At 36.1% G+C, this 20,883-nt stretch overlaps 1 protein-coding gene across 9 annotated transcripts in view; it reads right to left on the bottom strand.

The window, feature by feature from the left end:
• Positions 1-8,953: 8,953 nt before the first annotated feature.
• Positions 8,954-20,883, bottom strand: part of LOC131063944 (probable LRR receptor-like serine/threonine-protein kinase At1g56130) — a 247,430-nt gene continuing 235,500 nt past the window's right edge. For all 9 annotated transcript variants that reach the window (XM_057997924.2, XM_057997928.2, XM_057997931.2 and 6 more), the window contains 8 exons: positions 12,106-12,482; positions 11,631-11,826; positions 11,225-11,407; positions 10,976-11,094; positions 10,552-10,762; positions 10,220-10,457; positions 9,767-9,917; positions 8,954-9,665 (listed from right to left, as the gene is read on the bottom strand). In XM_057997924.2, coding sequence (XP_057853907.2) covers positions 9,279-9,665; positions 9,767-9,917; positions 10,220-10,457; positions 10,552-10,762; positions 10,976-11,094; positions 11,225-11,407; positions 11,631-11,826; positions 12,106-12,482 — 1,862 coding nt within the window. In that variant the 3' untranslated portion in view covers positions 8,954-9,278. The remainder of the gene's footprint in view (positions 9,666-9,766; positions 9,918-10,219; positions 10,458-10,551; positions 10,763-10,975; positions 11,095-11,224; positions 11,408-11,630; positions 11,827-12,105; positions 12,483-20,883) is intronic.

Below are 20,883 nucleotides of genomic sequence, written 5' to 3'. Positions count from 1 at the left end.
TACACGACATGACCCCTTACGACACCATATGACCCCTTAGGACAATATGATGTCCTAATGGGTCATATGGTGTCCTAAGGGGCCATATGGTGTCCTAACACATGTGTGGGCCCTATGGACTCCATGTGACCCCTAACGACACCATATGACCCCTTAGGACACCATATGACCCCTTTTAACATCCTAGTACATGACATGACCCCTTATGAAACCATATGACCCTTTAGGAAAATATGATGTCCTAATAGGTTATATGGTGTCCTAAGAGGTCATATGGTGTTCTAAGGGGTCATACGATGTTCTAACACATGTGTGGTCCTTTAGGACACCATATGACCTCTTTTAACATCCTAGTACACAACATGACCCCTTTTGACAACATATGACCCCTTAGGACAATATGATGTCCTAATGGGTCATATGGTATTCTAACACATGCATGGGCCCTTAGGACACCATATGACCCCTAATGACACCATATGACCTCTAACAACACCATACGACCCCTTTTAACATCCTAGTACATGACAAGTCCCCTTATGGAATCTTATGACCCCTTAGGACAATATGATGTCCTAATGGGTCATACAATGTTCCAACACATGTGTGGGCCCTTAGGACACCACATTACCCCTTTTAACATCCTAGTAGATGACATGACCCCTTATGACACCATATGGCCACTAACGACACCATATGACCCTTTTTAACATCCTAGTACACGACATGATCCCTATGACACCATATGACCCCTTAGGACAATATGATGTCCTAAGGGGTCATATGGTGTTCTAACACATGTGTGGCCCCTAAGGACAACATATGACTGCTAACAACATGATATGACCCCTTAAGACACAATTTGACCCCTTTTAACATCCTAGTACATGACATGACCCCTTATGACACCATATGACCCCTTAGGACAATATGATGTCCTAATGGGTCATATGATGTCCTAAGGGGTCATATGGTGTTCTAACACATGTGGACCCTTAGAACACAATATGACCCCTTAAGACACCACAGGACCCCTTTTAACATCCTAGTACATGACATGACCCCTTGTGACATCATATGACCTCTTATGACAATATGATGTCCTAATGGGTCATACGGTGTTCTAAGGGGTCATATGGTGTTCTGACACGTGTGGGCCCTTAGGACACCATATGACCCATAATGACACCATATGATTCTTTAAGACACCATATGACCCTTTTTAACACCCTAGTACACAACATGACCCCTTATGACACCATATGACCCCTTAGGACAATATGATGTGCTAATGGGATATATAGTGTCTTAAGGGGTCATATAGTGTTCTAACACAAGTGTGGGCCCTTAGGACCCCATATGATCCCTAACGACACCGTATGACACCTTAGAACACCATATGATCCTTTTTAACATCCTAGTACATGACATGACCTCTTATGACACCCATATGACCCCTTAGGATAATATGATGTTCAAATGGGTCATATGGCATCCTAAGGGATCATATGGTGTCCTAAGGGGTCGTATGTTGTTCTAACACGTGTAGGCCCTTAAGACATAGTATGACTCCTAACAACACCATATGACCAACATATGTTGTTCTAACACGTGTAGGCCCTTAAGACATCTTATGACTCCTAACGACACTATGACCCCTTTGGACACCATATGGCCCCTCAGAACACCATATGACCTCTTAGGACCATATGATGTCCATATGGTGTCCTAAGGGGTCATATGATGTTCTAGCACATGTGTTGCCCCTTACGAACCCATTTGACACCTAACAACACCATGTGACCTCTTAAAACACCATATGACCCCTTACAATACCATATGACCCCTAACGACAATGCAATATCCTAATGGGTCATATGGTGTCCTAAAGGGTCATATGGTGTTCTAATACATTCATGGCCCCTTAAGACCCCATATGACCCCTAACGACATCATATGACTCGTTAAGACACCATATGACTCCTTAGGACATCTATAATATCACTCTCCTCAAGACTCTCTCCCTGCCTCTAATTACTCTCTCTTTCCCTCCCTCCTCTCTCCCTCTCTCCCTATCCCCTTATCTCCCTAGCCCTCTCTCTCTCTCTCCCTATTCTAAACAGGGTATTAGATATTTCTCTCCCTCTCCCCCCATATCTCTAAAACCCTTTACCCTTCTCTCCCTATCTCTCTCTTTGCCTTACCCTTCTCTCCCTATCTCTCCCTCTCCCTTTCCCCCTCTCTCCCTATCTACATCACCTTCCCCTTATCCCTTGCCAACCATCTCTCTCTCTCTCTCTCTCTCTCTCTCTCTCTCTCTCTCTCTCCTAAACAAAGTACTGGATATTGGATATTATCCAATATCTGATATCTTTTATTATTAATATATTAATAAAAATATTTTAATACATAGATTTATATACTATAGTATTAATATATAACATTTTTATTATATATTAATATATAATAACATACAAACTATTATTAATTTTACTCATAATAAAAATTTATTAAAATTGGATATTTGATTTCTCTGAAAAAAAAATTGAAATCTTGGAATTTGGCTCGGGATTGCTTTTGGATTTGGCTAAGAAATGCCAAGCCTCCAGAAAGTCAACAGAAAAAAAATGTTTTTGAGTATTCCTTGTTTTTTCAGACTTCACCCTAGTGTCTGACGACATTTTTTTTAGCCAAAATCGATAGAATAAAAAGGGATTTTTAAGGACATTCTCAACTTTCCAACAATATAAAGTTTGTCTTATTTTGACTTTAATAAATAATTATTTCTTATTTTCTAATTGAATTCTAACTAAAGTCCTAATTGATAGGTTGATTGAAAAACACCCATAACTTTCAAATGGTATCACATTTTTTGAATCCGAAACATGCATCACATTCTATGCTTTGTCTACTATAGGATTAAAAAAAATGAATTTCATAAAGTTTAGACCAAGTTAAGGTGGTCAGACATACGAGTTTTTGAATTTCTAAAAAGTTGTAAAAAATTCATAATTAATTTTTTACTTCAAAATTTTTTACAAAAAACTATGTCACATCCGGACATGAGTCTATTACTTATATTAAAAATCTTATAAAAAAATATTATGATTTGATTGTGGTTAGAGTTGTCAGACATACACCTTGCTTCTTATATTTTTCCTGAAATTTTAGTATTATTGCATTGAAATTTCAATTTTTTGTCAAATAGTTTTTTCTTTAAAAAAAAAACTAGTAGCTTAGAAACTAAATTCAATTTGCTACAAATTCTCTTCTTACATATTTTTAAAATAATGTTCACAACTTATTCAAATTTTCAAGTCAAGTTGCATAACTTTGATTTTCTAAAATTTCACTGCCACTTAAGGGCCTGTTTTGGCCCATCCTGATCTCACACATATTTGGAAGTTCATTATGATAGAATGTAATGTTTGAAGTATCAGAGTAAATAAAATCCATCAAGGCATTCACATAACTTACTCTAGTAGGAGATGACACAAGGATCTTCTTTAGAGCCTCTTGAAGCATACCATGATAAAGGGAATAAGTTTGAAGAGGTACAAGAGAGAGATCTTGGCAAGGGTAACATGGAGCTTCTAAATAAGATATTACTCTACTTGGGATTGAGAAAGGTGACCAAAACCAAATGGAGGAGTAGGTTGAGTAGGTGGTAAAGAAGTGGGTTGATCAACATTTTTTCTATTTTTGTGAGTGTTATAAGTATGGGCTACTGTTTTATAAGGAGCCTTAGACTAGCTCTATCTTGTAAAAAGATTCAATAAGTCATTTTCAAAAGGAACACCACAAATAGAATGAATTTTCTTTGGACAAGGACTAGCCAAAGTCATGTAAATGACCGATCTCTTTGTCTTGCCCCACAATGACATTCACAAATTTACAAGCTATAGAAGAATTAGTTGAAGGAACTTGCTCAACATTAGCCTGTGGGGAATCAAATGTGAGATTTAATTCATCTTTTATCAATGCATAATCTCTAGAAGAGAGTACACTAGAATGAAAATAAGGTAGAGTAACATTAATAAAAGTTATGAAAATAGGGTAGACAACTGAGAGTGGGGTGGGCGGCGGGGAAGGGGGGGGTGAATCAGTTGTCTCCAAAACTTGCAACAACCTACTTTAAACTTAGATCTGATATTAAACAATGAAAGCATGAAACATCAATACAACATGAACACATATAACACCAATGATTTTGACATGGAAAACCCGATCAAGGAAAAAACCACATTGTGAAATATGATACCCTGTTAGAAGTATATGAAATATTACAATGGGGAATGCACATGCATTCAGACACACTACCTAGAGCTCATTGCTCAAAACAAGAAACAAAAAGGGCTACAACCCTTGGGAATATTCACTATCTTACAAACAAATTCGAATCACTTCCGAAAAATCATGAACTGAGAAATAACATCTCCAATGCCTGATTACAGTTTCAGTTAAGCACAAAACATCTCTCACTTTTTCAAATTTCTCCTCTGCTACCGAATGATTATTACATTATTCACACACATATGATACCTACACATGATTATTAAATTTATTTATACATGACATCAGCTGATTGATCAATATCATCAAGGTTGACTCAACACACATCACCTAATTACAAAATATAACCATACACACTACAATATCACATGCAGACCAAAACAATGTTGGCTAAGACATAGCATGGACCTAAATCACCACCTCGAACATGAAACACCTCCAAGAGTTATGTCTCGAACATCCACAATATGCTATAGTCAACATGTCGGCCAAGAACATGAAGAACGCCACTATACCGAAGAAAATCATCAATAATGTGCACAATGATCAATGCAAACCACCAACACGAATAACACACAACCTAGAAACATCCACAAGAATCATGAATTACCACATCAACATCCACACCAACTCAAATTACTAGAATCATCGTTATCATCACACCAGACCTCAAGAACACCAACTGAACTGACTATCAAACTAAAAGATTCACTTGCGGACTTCCAAATCACGAACCACTTTCAAATTGAGGACACACATCAACACCCCAAACATATTCCCAAATCCGTAGATCAATATATTACAATATGGAGCAATGCAGATCCAAATACTAACACTCTGGCATCATTGAACAATTGAAAAACTGGTCACAAAATCTCACTCAAATCTTCATGCAGACCTCTGACACTCATACTAAATCAACTAAGGATAATTATCTAAAAACCCTTTAATCCACAACCACTGATCATCAATATACAACATAAACCAAATTATTGAACTTCACTGCATTACTACACCAAATTGAGAAAATATGTTGACATCAATGACAACACATCTCTCAAACAACCTCAAATATCTCATAAGCACATATTTGTAGCACTCATCCAACAATATCCCCATACATCCAACAAAAAGTACCAATGATTTTTCATTATCTTGCAATAAAATAACTTTTGAGATAGAAGGAAATTTATGAGGGGGATCAAATGCATAGAAGTACATAGGAAAAGACAAGTCATAATCACATGCTTGAAAGGAAACATTGTTAGTACTTTGAATAAAACTAGTAGAATTGAGAAAAGAAGATAGCTAATGCATTTTGAAATAAATAAGATAAATTTAATAATTGAAACCTAAACAAGTCAATCAAAGGCCTATGTGTCATTTCAAATTTGACGACATGAAATGGGGTTCGGTGTGGTATAAACAAGTCACCATCATTTCAAATTTGATTTGTACTTTTTTTAGCATAATGATTGCTTGCAAAAATGATAAAAACTGCTTTGAAAAATAACGCAAAAGTAATATCCACATCAAGTTCACCAAAATGTAATGGAGGAAATGTGTCCCTACAAAAAGAAAACTATACTCTTAAGAGACAATTTCACAATATACAATCACATATCTCCAACTATTTAAATAGGTAAAGATATCTAATTATAGATGAATAAAATGAAGATTTTGAATATAGAAATGGAAAATATAGATGAAAGAGAGTTTTTCATCCAAATTTAAGAGTCTCATCCAAGGACGCCAGTACGACACATAACCATTTACGCAATACATTGTGGTTGTATGAACTTCAAATGAAAAGAAGCACAAAGAACATGAAAAATTTGGCTAACTTGCGAAACTTAGATGTGAGAAACATGATAACAAAATGAAAGAATAAAACAAATAACATTATTTAAATAAATAAAAGGAATAAAATAGATAACCATAAAAAATTTAATAGAGGAGGGATTTGATAAATCCTAGAATTTTCGAAGACACAAAACAAATAGAAAGATATTAAGAATAAGACCTGAGAAAGTCAAAAGAGTTGCAAAAAGTATTTTAAAAACTTGAGACCACTGTAGCAAGCTATAAAGAGCTATTCAAGTTAGAGAGAGATATGTTAAATGAATGCCACAGACAACCAAGAGAGCTTGTGAAATGATTCAAGAGAACTTTAAAGAGAGATTGAATGAAGCGAACAAATGAATTTAAAGTGAGAAGAGGGAAAATAAGTTTGTTGAACTGTTATGAATCATCCTGAGCAGATTCCATTGATCTGGTGAGATGACAAGTGGCAAAATGCTAAAAAATTACCTTGAAGTTTAAAATATTACTAGATGCTAGTGTAGCATAGAAATATGTGCATCGTGCTAATGTCCAAATAAATCACACTCAAAGACAATGGGAGACAAGTGTGACACACGGCTTGAGATGTCCCCTTATTTAGTTATTTAAGAAGTAGGGACAGTTATCTATTAATTAGTGATTTCAAGAGGGATCTTTTCCTTCTGCAAATGATATGAACTATTGAATACAACTGTTGAACAATAATAATAATACTCAAGGAACAATATGCGAAGTGGATAACAGATTGATGCAATATACAATCTAACCCTTAAGGGTTTGCAAACAATAATATCTGAATCTGCAATTTATGTACACAGAGATACATGCCCCTTTTTGATATATTGGTATGAATCTACAATAAATAGCTGCTAAACTTCCCCTCTATCCCAGATTGATGTAAAGGGGTTGACAAATATGATATCGCTGTCCCGTTATGTTCTTGCTGTATCTGGTATGTCAATATATGTAATTAAGAATGTGCTGATATCACCCTTAATGATAGGTGGCTGTTTCCAATCTGGAGATATGTATTTGCATCAAGGATATTGCGTTCTCTGGTCTAGCTCGAGTTCTATATGACTGGTTTATACCAAGTGCCGGAAATCCTCTATATACCTCCCTTTTTTTCCTCCTCCCTTATAAGTTACGTTGTCAAAAGACACGTCTTATGTTCGTTTATTTCCTAATCGCACCACTTCAATACAATTTTAGTTATCGGTTAGACTTGCACTCTTATTCAATGATAATCGCATATGTTAACTTGTCTTACTCGATCTGCCTTGGGTAGTATTCATTGTGTTGATAATCGCTGTCTTTGGTATCTTAATCCGTGTCTTTTGTATACCGACGATAATGATTATCGTGCTCACTGCTTTAACACTAATTCGTTTTATTTGCTGCCTCTTCGGTATTAACACAGTTAATCTAACTTCCATCGCTACTTTGAGGATTAATATTTAATTGTAATCTGTATTCCCCACTACATAACTGTTGTTATATGATTGCCAAATATCGTCCCTTATTAGATATCTTCTTAGACTAATCGATATATATATATATATATATTAGTCTTATCGATTGTGTATTTAACATCGATCCACTTCTTCTAAAATTTTGTCTCTTCTTAGAGACTTCACGAAATCGATAAACCGTGTGAAGTATCAGTATCGTGATGACCAAGGTGGGAACGTCACATAGCTAACACAAAACTGACCAAAAAAATAGCTATGGAAAAGGTGTCTTGAGCTGAGAGGAAAAAGGCTAATGCAAGGGTTGAAATTGACCTACCCAAATGTTAGGAGAATTGATATTAAAGTGACTATAAAAGTGTGGGTGAAATTGTAAAGAGGTATGCAATTTTTGACCCTACAATATTGTAGAGCTTGATGTGTGAAAAATTGTACAAGTTTGAAATTATATATAATTGTAATTCTCCTAGTCTTGAATGACATGTGAATATCAACGACAACCATGAAAATACTTATACCTACAGTGTGGATGCATTAAAAGATAAGTACAAGACTATGTTTATCTTTTTCCTCATATATTTGTGTGTATTGGAGAAGCACAAGGCATTTCCATTATGTATTTTTCAGCTACATTTTTTTAGCATTCCTATTTTCCATAAGTGATCACTTCTTGATATTAATATCTACATTAAATTAAATCCCTTGTGTCATTGAAGGTTTAACTCGCATGTGAATTTAAAATCCTACAAAATCGTGAAATAAATTGCAATCAGTATATACGTATATTATGTGAAACAAACTTGAAATTTTAAATATCATTTGATATATGATATACATATTATATATGAGAAAAATCATTGACATATTAAATAAAAACTAGCAATTGTATCCCCACTTCCAAATTTGAAGATTAACTCGCATTATAAGAATTTATGAATAAGTTACTACTACATCACATTTAAATATAGTCACTACAAGATATGTGAGCATTTGCAGGGACAATGTCTCTATATTGTATTTTTTTCCCTTATATTTGTGTATTGGAGACACTAGATTTTTCAGCTACACCTTTTTTATAGTTCCATTTCCCATAAGTGGTCATTTCTTGACATTAATGACTACACTAAATTAAGTTCATTTTGACTGTAAGTTGTATGTGAAAGCAAAACCATGAAATAAGGTGCAATTAATATATTTGTATATTAGGTAAAGCAAAGTTGAAATTTTAAGTCTCATTTATTCTCTCATGTCATATACCCATATATGAGAAAAAATTCGTTCACAAAGTGTCAACAAACAACAAAATAACAAGCATTGACATATTAAATAATATACTGAAACACCCAACATGAAAACTAGCAATTGCATCCCTAATCTCAAATTTCAAGATTAACTTACATTATAATCACTTAGAGATGTAGATCAAGGAATGAATGAATGAATGAACGAACGTTTTAAGTAATCTTCACAACGTCAAACAGCCTATAATGGATAGCCAGTAAACAGATAAACATGAAATCCCCAAAATTATAGTTATTGTATAGGAATTTAGGAATAAGATTACTACTACATTACATTTAAATATAGGAGGTGTGAACATTAGCAGGGACAAGATTTCAGTTCCAATTCTTGGATCCTATAGAGATGTCCAAAAGAAAAAAAATCATTCAATATTCATTGGTCATCAGCTAAAGCCTGGTGGACCATTGATGGAGTCATTTCTTCATTTTCAGGTAAGACCAATGCAGCAGGCAGCAAGATTTCCGTGCTTCCCTGCTGCGGTGATAGTGCAATAGATGCACTTCCAGGATCTTGAGCAGCCAAATGGTGGTTGTACTGCCAATCTGTGATGTAACCAGGGCGAGAAGTAACAGGAATTTCCTCTATATCACCAGTCAGCATTGCTACCACTCGAGACATTGATGGGCGCATTTCAGGCAAGGCTTGTGTGCAAAGAAGGGCTACTGCAATTACTCTGAGGACTTCTTCTTCTATGTATGTTGGTCGAAGTTGAGGATCCATCAATTCCAGCAGTCTCTCTTGCTCATGGAGTTGCCAAGCCTATAATTTGATCAGTAGGTGGTGGTCATTAGTACTAACTACACTAGACTAAAATTAAAACTACTGCATAATTGAATTAACTTTACTAGTTTAGTACGCACCCATTCTAGAAGATAGACACTCTCTTGTGGCAAGCTTGTGTCTGTATTACTCCTACCGCTCACCACTTCCAAAGTGACAACCCCAAAGCTGAAAACATCAGCCTTTTCTGTGAGGCAACCTCGCATTGCATACTCCGGAGCCAGATACCCTCTTCAAACACAAAAACTTTCCAATCAGATCATGCAAAAGTAGGCATGGCAACTTCCAGCTGTTTTCAAAAGCTTCAACATGTACAGTAATTTTATTAATCAGCCCCACAAAACAAAATTGCATTCATACATGTAAAAAAGAAAACACGTGAACAGATGAAGAAGAATGTCACCAGGAAGAATATCTTGTCAACATAGCATCTTACAACATCAGAAGATTATCTTGTTTTTCAACGATTATAAGGTAACTTGATCTCTGATAGTTTTCAGAGTACTGAAATCTAATGGCCAAGGTGATCTTACATCGTGCCGGCAACTCTGGTACTTATGTGGCTTTCCGTTTCATCGAATAGCTTAGCCAACCCAAAATCTGCAATCTTAGGGTTCAGAGAGTTATCCAACAGGATGTTACTGGGTTTGATATCTCGATGCACTATTCGGACACTGGATTCCTCATGAAGGTAAGCAAGCCCACGTGCGGTCCCAATGCATATGTTGAGACGAGTAGGCCAGTCCAGGTGAATTTTAGATCTATTATTGCCTGCGATTTAGCATACATGAAACTCATATATTTGTTGCTATGTTGTGAATGAACTCAAAATTTCTTACAAATCAAGGTGTGCATATACTGTTACCGAATAAAGCTTGTGCAAGACTGTTGTTTTCCAGACATTCATAGACCAAAATGCGATGTTCTCCTTCTACACAGCATCCATGCAATTTAACAAGGTTTCTATGTTGCACTATAGATATTGCAGCTACTTCATTTATAAACTCACGCTTTCCTTGCTTAGATTCAGATGACAATTGCTTCACTGCTACTATTTTACCATCTGGAAGAATGCCCTGTTATAATGTCATAATTCAGCACACAGAAAATCAGATAAGTTTTTAGGGGAGATTTAAGGATAGAAAATGATTTGTAATTGGCATGAGCCATGAGAAAAATTTACTAGGAAACATAAATTATGGAGAATTTTATGTATGCAATAGAGAATTTATTTATATACACACATCTAAAACAAGTGAATGCGAATACTGGAACCCATATTTACAAACCTTATGAACTGTACCAAATCCTCCCTGGCCCAACTTATTTTCTTCATGAAAATCACTTGTTGCATTCTTCATGTCAGCATAGCTGAAAATGTTTGGTTTTGTCTGGATTCCTTCGAGTGCTGATAATGAAGCAAGATGTGATGGGTATCAATACCATTACCACATTCCACCAAATTAAAATCAACCCAATTTGGAGAAAGATATACTATAATTTATGAAAATTCACCTCCTAAAAACTCTTGCCATTACCTTCTTGTTCCCGACCACGTGCTTCTAAGGACTTTCTAGCTCTTCTCCGCCAGAAAATGATAAAAGCAAGACATGTCAAAACAGCAACCATTCCAGCAAAAAGAATTCCAATCACTGCTCCTGTCTTGATTTTCTTATGGGAGGAGTTGGATAGTGGAAGATCCGAAACAGTAGGAGTGAATTCTACACACAATAAAATATTCAGCAGTAAAGATTTCTGCGGTTTCCAATGTCTTTTTGTAAATTATGTAAATAAATTTGCAGACAATTGCTAAAGAACGAACTTTTTAAAACAATACTCATTTTTATGCATTATCCTCATGCCCAACGTAAATATGTTCTCTTTTAACTTTATATATTCTTTAAATTAAATAAAGTAATATAAAAGTCCTGCCACTTCCTTTACCAGGTGTAACACTTATGGCTGATATTAAAGGTCTACAGAGTCCTTGGTTTAAAGACCAGCATGTTCCCCTCCCAGTCCAGAAAAAATGAATTTCAAGAAAATTTTCAGTCACATTTGTGCTGAAATTTCGATCAACTGCTATAAATGAACCTCCTGCCTCCTTTCGGATATTGAAATTTGTTAATACTTTATTCCCCTACAGCATCAGGGGACAAAAAATTGTAGAACTGAGTTACTATGCAAAGCTAACATCTAGCCAATAAGAAAATTTAAAACCCAAATGAGATTGCATGCAATATGATTGTTAGACTAATGTTTTTGATGTCATGCACACTTTGCAAAAAGCGAAGGACCATAAAAGGGAGAAATACAGAAAATAATCTCTACCCCCTCTTCCTATACAAAACAAGGAAATACATGGATACTTTTTTGTAGAAATAAAAATCAAAGCATCAGAAAAGAGGGTTACACATACCTGAACAGAAACATCAAAAATACGTTTTCCAAGACTCTTCCAGCTTTTTGTGTCTAGAATATCTATTTCAGCAAACTGCAGTTTTACTGTATATGGTCCATTTTCAAGCCCTAAACCATAGTACCTCAGTGAACTGGGAGATAAGCGTGCTGTTTGGTAGAGTTCTGTATCTAATGTATTTGTAAATTGAGATTGACTCGATATTGTAAAATTTTGTACAGAATTGTCCAGAAAATTTCCAGTATTGCTGACTCCCCACTTTTGTGTATCAGTCACATAAAATGACGCAGCATCAAGTGTTTTATTGTCACCTTCATAATCAATTCCTAGCTGGGAAGTCATTTGTAAGCCGCCACAGTTTATGGCAAAGCGAGAATCTGAAAATTTAAAAGTCAAAATTTAAAATCAACAATATGTTCCAGCACTCTTTGGACAACAAACAAAGGTTACTATTCTTTTCTTCTGGGGAACAAACTTTATTACAGTACGAAACTAGACTAAATGCTTCATTCATAGGAAGCAATAGCATCATTTTCATCTTTTTAATTGTTCTTGGCCATTAAAAAACAGTTGATTTTTATTTTGTTTCCCAAAAACAACTGGCCAATTTCCTCCTAGCATATTTCTTCTTCTTCGTCATATCCAATCCTCTGGATTACAAAAGCAGTTGAAGTAAAGATTAAGATTCAAGGTGCATATTTGTTTTCTTTTGCAACAGAAAAAGAAGTATTTGATCCTTGTGGTCACAAACCTCGACACTATGGAAATACTAAAGTCCTGAAAGTCTATTTTCTTGATTAAGAACAGCAACACCCCTTAACAAACACCAACAACATGTAATGTCCCCACTTTGAAATAGAATTTAATGGCAAATTATAATAACAAAAAAATTAAAATTCACAAGAATAAAATATTAAAAATAAAATTATAATTATAAAAACAAAAATAAAATAAAAATAGAAAAGAACATAATTAAATATAATTAAAATTTAATTAAGTTAATGAATGGTCAAAAGAAATGGAATGAAAAGTTGTAACTCCCTCAAACATGAGATATAAAAGGGAGAAGAGTACCTCATTTGAGAGGGAATAATTTGGGAATGAGAAGTGCAGATCTGATCATGAAAGGTTGTGTCCCTTTAAAAAAGCAGATATAATAAAGAGTTACACTCTTTCAAAGGAGGCTAATGGTGGAAAGGGCATGTCTCTTGCCAAAGGGCATACATGATGAAGAGGTGTGACCTCTCCCTCACATTGAGAGATATAAAGGAAAGGAATCAAAAGCATCCAGTGAGAACACCATGGATCAGAATCGGATCAGTACTATTATTAAGTTATAGGCACAAATGATATCCAATATTGATATTAATTGATTTCCATTATCAATTATATTCTGATTTATTCTTAAGTAATAGTGATTATTATTAACCGATTCATAATTAATTGTCAAAGGACATGAACAAAGAGACACGATAATGTCTCTCCTTAAGGGACGTGTTGATTACGGAGTTTAAATGGGATCAAATCATGGAAGGAAGTGATACGAAGGAGGATATATTATTCTTTTGGAATTTTGGAATCAGGATTAACAAATCCCAAGAGCAGCAAGTTAGAAACAATATCCATTCCCATCCGATATATTAATATATAGATATTCGTGTAATTTCTAGAAATCAAATCAAGTAAAGTATTTGACACTTTCACCATTCAAGGACTCATTCTTAAGCCTTCATTCCAGACAAAGGAAGATACAATATTCAGGAGGCATGTGAGCAGATCGGAATCTTCAAGAAGGCAGAGAAACATTACAAGGGAGACAGTCAATGTCCATTCATCAGCAAGATATCTGATCAGATCAGAGTTCAGCCCTGACATTTCAGCAGAAGATTCTCACTGAACAGTAGGTGTTTACCATTACCAGCAATTAAGGTCATTCTTAGTGAATGATAAGATTGGGATCAGGGACATTCTTAGTGAATGTTGAGCTTGGATCAGGGACATTCTCAGTGAATGTAGAGATTTGATTAAGGACATTCTTAGTGAAGGATAAGATTGGATCATGGATATTCTTAGTGAATGTTGAGCCTGGATCATGGACATTCTCAGTGAATGTAGAGATTTGATTAAGGACATTCTTAGTGAATGATAAGATTGAATCAGGGACATTCTTAGTTAATGTTGAGCCTGGATCAAGGACATTCTCAGTGAATGTAGAGATTTGATTAAGAACATTCTTAGTGAATGATAAGAAGGAGTCAGGGACATTCTTAGTGAATGTTGAGCCTGGATTAGGGACATTCTCAGTGAATGTAGAGATTTGATTAAGAACATTCTTAGTGAATGTTAAGATTCTTAGAAAGGAATTAAGGCAGAGATCTTATATCTCTGAAGGATTATTCAACAAGGAGCAGAACCAGAAGAGGGAACATTACACAACACACTTCAACACATTTGCAAATCTGATGCATAAATCAAAAGAAATGAGGTTGTATGAACACCAAACTGATGCAACAAAACCAGAGAAATTGTTATTGCAATATGAAACAAGTTTATATAACAAGGAGACTAGCCTATTGGCTTCTCATAACAACATTCTAGTCTGGTCTATGGCTGTCCTTAGACTTGCAACAGAAATGCCCTATTCCCACCCCTAGAACAAAACATAACTACTTCAGCTTTCCTTCCTTTTTCCCAAAATTGGGAAACTTCTTCCTTCCCCTTTTCTGAAAACCTTGCCTCAATAACACCAAAAACTGCTGCTCAGAAACCATTGTGTACCCATTTTCCAAGCAGCACACCCCCAAAGAAAGAAAAACTTAAAAATACCTTTAACTACCCTCATGCGTTCCTTGCAAAGGCATTACAAAACTGCTAAAATTAGAGTCAAAGGGGACTCCACGTCCCAAGTAATTCAAATTTCTAACACCTACGGATGGAAAAAAATTGAAATTTGAAATTTGGGCTCCATCCAATACATGGATGCCCTGCATCAGACACCCAAGGTAGAAAGAAATGCTTCCTGAGTGAAACTCATAAACATTTATAATTCCTATGCTTATTCTGCATCCACTTCTCTGCCTCATCTTCTTGAATATGCTTAACTAGTTCTTTAGTAATTTGATGTCTCTCCCATTCTTGATTTTTCCTCTTTTTCTTCCTCTTGTTACATAATCCATTTCCCACCAAAATATACTAGGGAACTCTGAAAAATCAAAAACTTCAACGTTATTTCAATCAGTTAAATAATCAAATTCTTGTATCACCTCATCCCCTGAAGCAGCTACAAAAACTTGTTCTTCACCCTTCTCTATGGTAACACCATGTCCTTGTTTGTTCAAGCCTTCCAAAAGACATTGTTTTTCTGCAAACTTCATCTCCTCTACTTTCACATCAATATTAGAAAAACAACCAAGAAATTCTTCTTTCTCATCCTGCAACAAACTATTAGTTACAAAACCTTCATCTTCATTAATCTCTTTATCAAACAAGAGATCATCCATGAACCAACCCTTCACTCGTTCATCTTCTTTCTCATTTAAAACTTCATTTTCCAATGGATTGTTTGCTGAAACACCCTCTCTTATACCAATACCATCATCCTTAAACTAATCAGATTCAACAATGATCTCACAAAAATGAAATTTTACCTCTTTTTCCTTCTCCATTGAAACTGATTGCATAGCCATACCTTACCTAAACATTTACCAGTGTTCTTACATGAGCAACTTGCATGAACAAATCATCCTTAAACGTTGTTGCAACTTGCATGAGAAAATCATAATCTTCATCTTCATCCTCTTTGACTAATTCTTTAACTCCATTAATCAAACATTTACCAGTGTTCTTACATACCTTTTCATCATTCTTACTCAAGGGTTTCAATTTGTGTCAAACTCCATCCTTCATCACAATGTATGTGTTTGCATAACCATCATGCATTGCCTTCCTGTCAAATTGCCACAATCTTCTCAATAGCATATGACAAACATTCATTGACATAATATCACATAAGGCCTCATCACGATGGTCTCCTATCTTAAATTTAACTAAACATTGTTCACTCACCAAAACTTTTCGATCATCCTGCAACCAAGCAATCTGATATGGATGCACGTGCCTTCTTTCTAACTGCAACTTGCTTACCATTTCTTCTAAAATAATATTGTTTGAGCTTCCACCAACAATAATGACATTGCATACCTTACCCTTACACTTACATCTTGTCTGAAATAAACTCTTCTTTGAACTAATTATTGTCCTAAATTCATCAAAACTCTTCTTGCAACAAGTGTTTCTCCATTTTCTGCATCTTTTGATCGTGATGACTTAGCAGCAACTTGCTTACCATTTCTTCTAAAACAATATTGTCTGAGCTTCCACCATCAATAATAGCATTGCATACCTATTGTGAACCTATTTCAAACATCGCCCCATTGCGAATGGGGACCCCCAATTGTTTTCTTTTTAGAGTTTTGTCCTAGCTTTGCAATTTCATAAATCCATCTTCTTTGAGTGTTTTTGAATCAGAGTTTTTGAGAAGTCATCTTGAGCCAAGTAAAGAGTTCATGCTCAAAATAGTGTTTGAACATTGTCTAAGTGCTTATAGAAGGTTTGAAGGACGAGGATCGCAATTGCTTTGAGTCATTTCTGACAACTTTCTATTTTTATGAATTTTTTTTTTCTAAATTTAGAAAGTTTTGTTTTTGGCACTTTGGGCCCAATCCGGGAAGCAACTTTTTTGCTTTTTTGCTTTTTTGAAAGTAGAATTAGGGTTTTGTTCCTTAGGTCATATGATCAGTGCCCATGTTCTCAGAATTAAAAAATTTACCTCCAAGTGTAAAAAACAAGGTGAAAACCCTAATCTAGGGTTTTTGTTCCAGATGATCCAGGTATGAACATGGCAAGTCAGAGATGGACATGGCAGTTTGAATGAAGATGTTTGGAAGAGAAGTGGCATGAAGATGAAAAGTCGTCCAAGGAAAGACCAAGTTTGACCAGCCAAGCACATGAAAGAATGGCAGACAGAGGGTAAAGTTCACCCAAGGCATGAAAGACATGGCCAATGATGTGCCAAGTCCGCCCAAGGAAGTTGGCAGAAGACTGGTCCAAGTTCGCCCAAGAAAAGATGTCCAAAGCACTCCTAACTCCGCCCAAGCCAAGGATGGCTAATGGAAGACAAAGTTCGCCCACAACAAGCATGGCCAAACATTGGCCAAGTCTGCCCTTGGTTGATGGTCTACAAACTCTGCCCATGCACTAATGAAGTTGGCAAACAAACAGCAAACTCCTATCTCTAGTTAAGAGAGATGGCGAAGGTTAAGTTAACTCCTACTTGCAGTTAAGAGGATGGCACAAGGCTCCAAAATCCACCTAGGAAAGATGGCAGAAATAAAGGAAGTATGACAAAAGGTTGGAATGTCTAAACATAAGCCAAGTCCGCCCTTGGCTGATGGTCTTCAAAGTCCACCCTTATCCAACGAGCCTCCAAGTCCACCCTTGGCTGATGCACTCCAAAGTCCACCCTAGACACATGAAAAGAAATTAAGTTGAAGTTGGCAAAAGACCTCCAAAGTCCACCAAGAAATAAAGCAAGAATTTTTGGCAAGACATGGCTGGTGGAAGACAAGAAAAACATGTCCAAAGAAGTTGAAAGTCCGCTCTTGACTAGACACCTCCAAAGTCCGCCCATGGCAAGATTCCTCCAAGTCTGCCTAGGCATAAAGCAACATAGCATATGCAAGGTAAAGTCCGCCTTGGCATAAACAAGATGGTCCAACAAGACTCCAAGTCCGCCTAGCTTGGAAAAGCATGAATTAAAGCAAGGGGTTTTGACATGTTAAGAAGAAAGCAAAGGGTTTTGGCAAACAAGACATAGAGAAAAGATTAAAACGAGAGAAGATGGCCAAACACTTAGGCAAGATAAAACAACGTCTAAAGAGACTCCAAGTTCGCCTAAGGGAAAAGCAAAGGGTTTTGACACAAAACAAAGTTTTCCAAGCAAGACATATGGAAAGAAGTTAAGATGAATGTCCAAACATTCATGAAGTCTGACTTGCTTAAGCCAAAGATGTCCAACGCACTTCAAAGTCCATTCACGAAGAAATTAGGAAGATAAATTGCACAAGGTTTGGAAGATGAATAAGACATTAGACCTTCAAGCTCAACCTAGGAATAAATGGAATATGTGAAGATGCCTAAGCCAGATGAAAAATTTGCCCATGATTTGAAGATTAGACATAAAGATGATCAACTTGCCATGGCCAAGAGAGAAAAATGGCTAGAGGAAAAATAAATTTGACAAAATAAGAACATGAAATCAAGGGTCAATTAAATGAACGGGCTGGAAAAATTAAGCTTGACACAGAATATTTTTAAAAAATTTCCAACACTTAGAATTATCTTCGAAGAGAAAATAATTTCAACACTTAGAATTATTTTCGAAAATTCAAGAAAATTTTGGAACCTGAGAGAAAGTTCTAGAAGATTCCTTTATTTTTTAGCCGAGGATGAAATTTGGAAGAAAATAAAACTTTCCATTTTGGAAAGATTTAAAACATTAAAACCCAAAAAAAAATAATTAAACAAAAATAAAAAAACACAAAGATGGAGCTTCTAAGATTAAAATCCCAAACTCTATATATTTTCAACTAGTCACTTTCAAATTCATTATCAGGTTGGAAGATTGGAGTGCAATTGAGAAGACGTTTCTCTCTCTCTCAAATTTTGTGGAAAATTGATTTTCAAGAGGGAATTTTGAAGAATTAAAATTTTTCTAAGTGTTGGAAGGAATAAAATAAGTGTTTTTTCTGAGTTTTAGACAAAATTTTCAGAATTTAAGGCAAATTCTCATCAAAATCAGTCACAGAAAACTCGAGAGGTTCAAAAAATTCCTATTCTTGACTGATTTGTTCTGTCTAAACCATTTATTTCTCAAAATTTACTAAGTACTTGACCAATTTCATCCACTTTCAGTCCAATTTTTCACAGATATTGAGCTTTATAACAAGCTGAAAATGAAAATTTTTAAGTAAAAAGGTCTAAAATCAGAATTAAAACTACAAATTTTCTCAATAAATAATATTAAGTTTTCCTGTGTTTTGCACGTTAAAGACCACCAAAGGAGTTCCTTCTAGGAAATCTCAAGATGAAGTTTGCCAATAAGGGAGTATAGCCAAAATCAAAGATCAAATCCAAATGGAAGAATGTCACGGATACTGACCTTGGGCATGTGGATTTCAAAGACTTCAGAAAGAGAATGTATGGCCATGATGGATACCTGCCAGCACCCATTGCTCGCCGGATGATGAGGAATGGCATTGTCCAAGCAGCTGGATTTCCACCAGCTAAAGAATGTGTTGAGCTGATGGTTGAATGTGCTATGCACTATGATGCACAAGAAAGAGCGATCATTGCACTTGATGGAAGGGTATTAGCTAATCTTTCAAAGTTAGCCATTCAAGAAGTGTTTGGAATACCAAACTACAATAAAACCTCATATAAGATTGAAGAAGGTGCCCAAAATATCTATGATGACGAGTTTGAACTCTATGCGGTGAATATCAACAAGTCATGGTTAGAAAAGACAAGACCTCAAGGGAAAGTGCCAAAGATGCTGTTGCACCCATACTTCAAAGAGGAATATGGTGATATTATCCTACTGCTGAAGAGAGTAATGGGCAGCCCTCAGGGTGCACCATTCGAGAAATGGATGTACTACTTTATTGATGAAATTGTAAGGAAAACACAGTGTGGAAACGTCTTCCTAACATCAATTCAATAGGGGATTAAGCAAGTATGCCTTTTTCAATTCTTTGCAACACATTAAGATGACTCACATATCCAAACACACAGAGACAGAACACCAATATTTACGTGGGAAAACCCTTACGGGAAAAAACCCACCACCCAACTACAAGACTACTTTATTTACAGCAAACAGTTTACAATAAAGATACAGTCTGCAATTATAGATATTCGTTCTCAGATTCTCATAGTTTGGGACTCTGCTATAACATCATGCAGAACACTCAAAGAACTATAGTCGTGCAAGACAACAATAAAGTAGCCTCTCTGCATTCCTTCGTAGTCATTTCGTTCTGCTCTAATCAACCCAGACCTATCGTTTCACTCTGCTCTGCTCAACCACCATTTAATCTCTCTCACTCCTCACACTTCGAGCAAGCCCAAAGCATCTCGGAGTTCCTATCATACTTCAATGACACTCCATGCCTTCTGCTCTGTGCAACACTGAGCTTCTCACTCATGACGGTATCGGTTACATTTCTGGCAACATATTTTATCAACCAAGATTGCAATGTATCGGTTAAGCATAACCGTTATGGAATCCAACAAACTTCCATACGTCCAATTGCATTTCGGTTTCCTCTGGCCACTCTGACAGTTAGTCGCTCCAACCACCAGGAAGTCTAACCATCGAACGACTACCAGTCGGTTCATGAACTCGGCTCCAAAATCGGTCGGCTCCATTGATTCTTCGGGATAACCTTCAACAGGTAGACCCGATCTCCCGATGATACCTGATCGTCGAGGGCGACTCCATCAGGTCATCGGCAAGACATCCGAAACGTTACCCTGATCTCCGATAACCAAGAGCAGACCTCGCGGACCATCGGCATATCGCTTCACTAGTCATTGCGATCTTCGATGACTCTATCGGGCCATCGATGAGACTGCTTCCGAGTTATCCCGATCCCCGATCAGCAATAGATGACTCCATCGGACTTCAGCATAGGCTTTCATCTCATCAACCCAATAATC

The sequence above is a fragment of the Cryptomeria japonica genome, chromosome 11 (genome assembly GCF_030272615.1).
Source record: "Cryptomeria japonica chromosome 11, Sugi_1.0, whole genome shotgun sequence".
NCBI lineage: Eukaryota > Viridiplantae > Streptophyta > Pinopsida > Cupressales > Cupressaceae > Cryptomeria > Cryptomeria japonica.
Note: the sequence above shows the minus strand (reverse complement) of the source record. Positions and strands in the feature narration are given on the sequence as shown.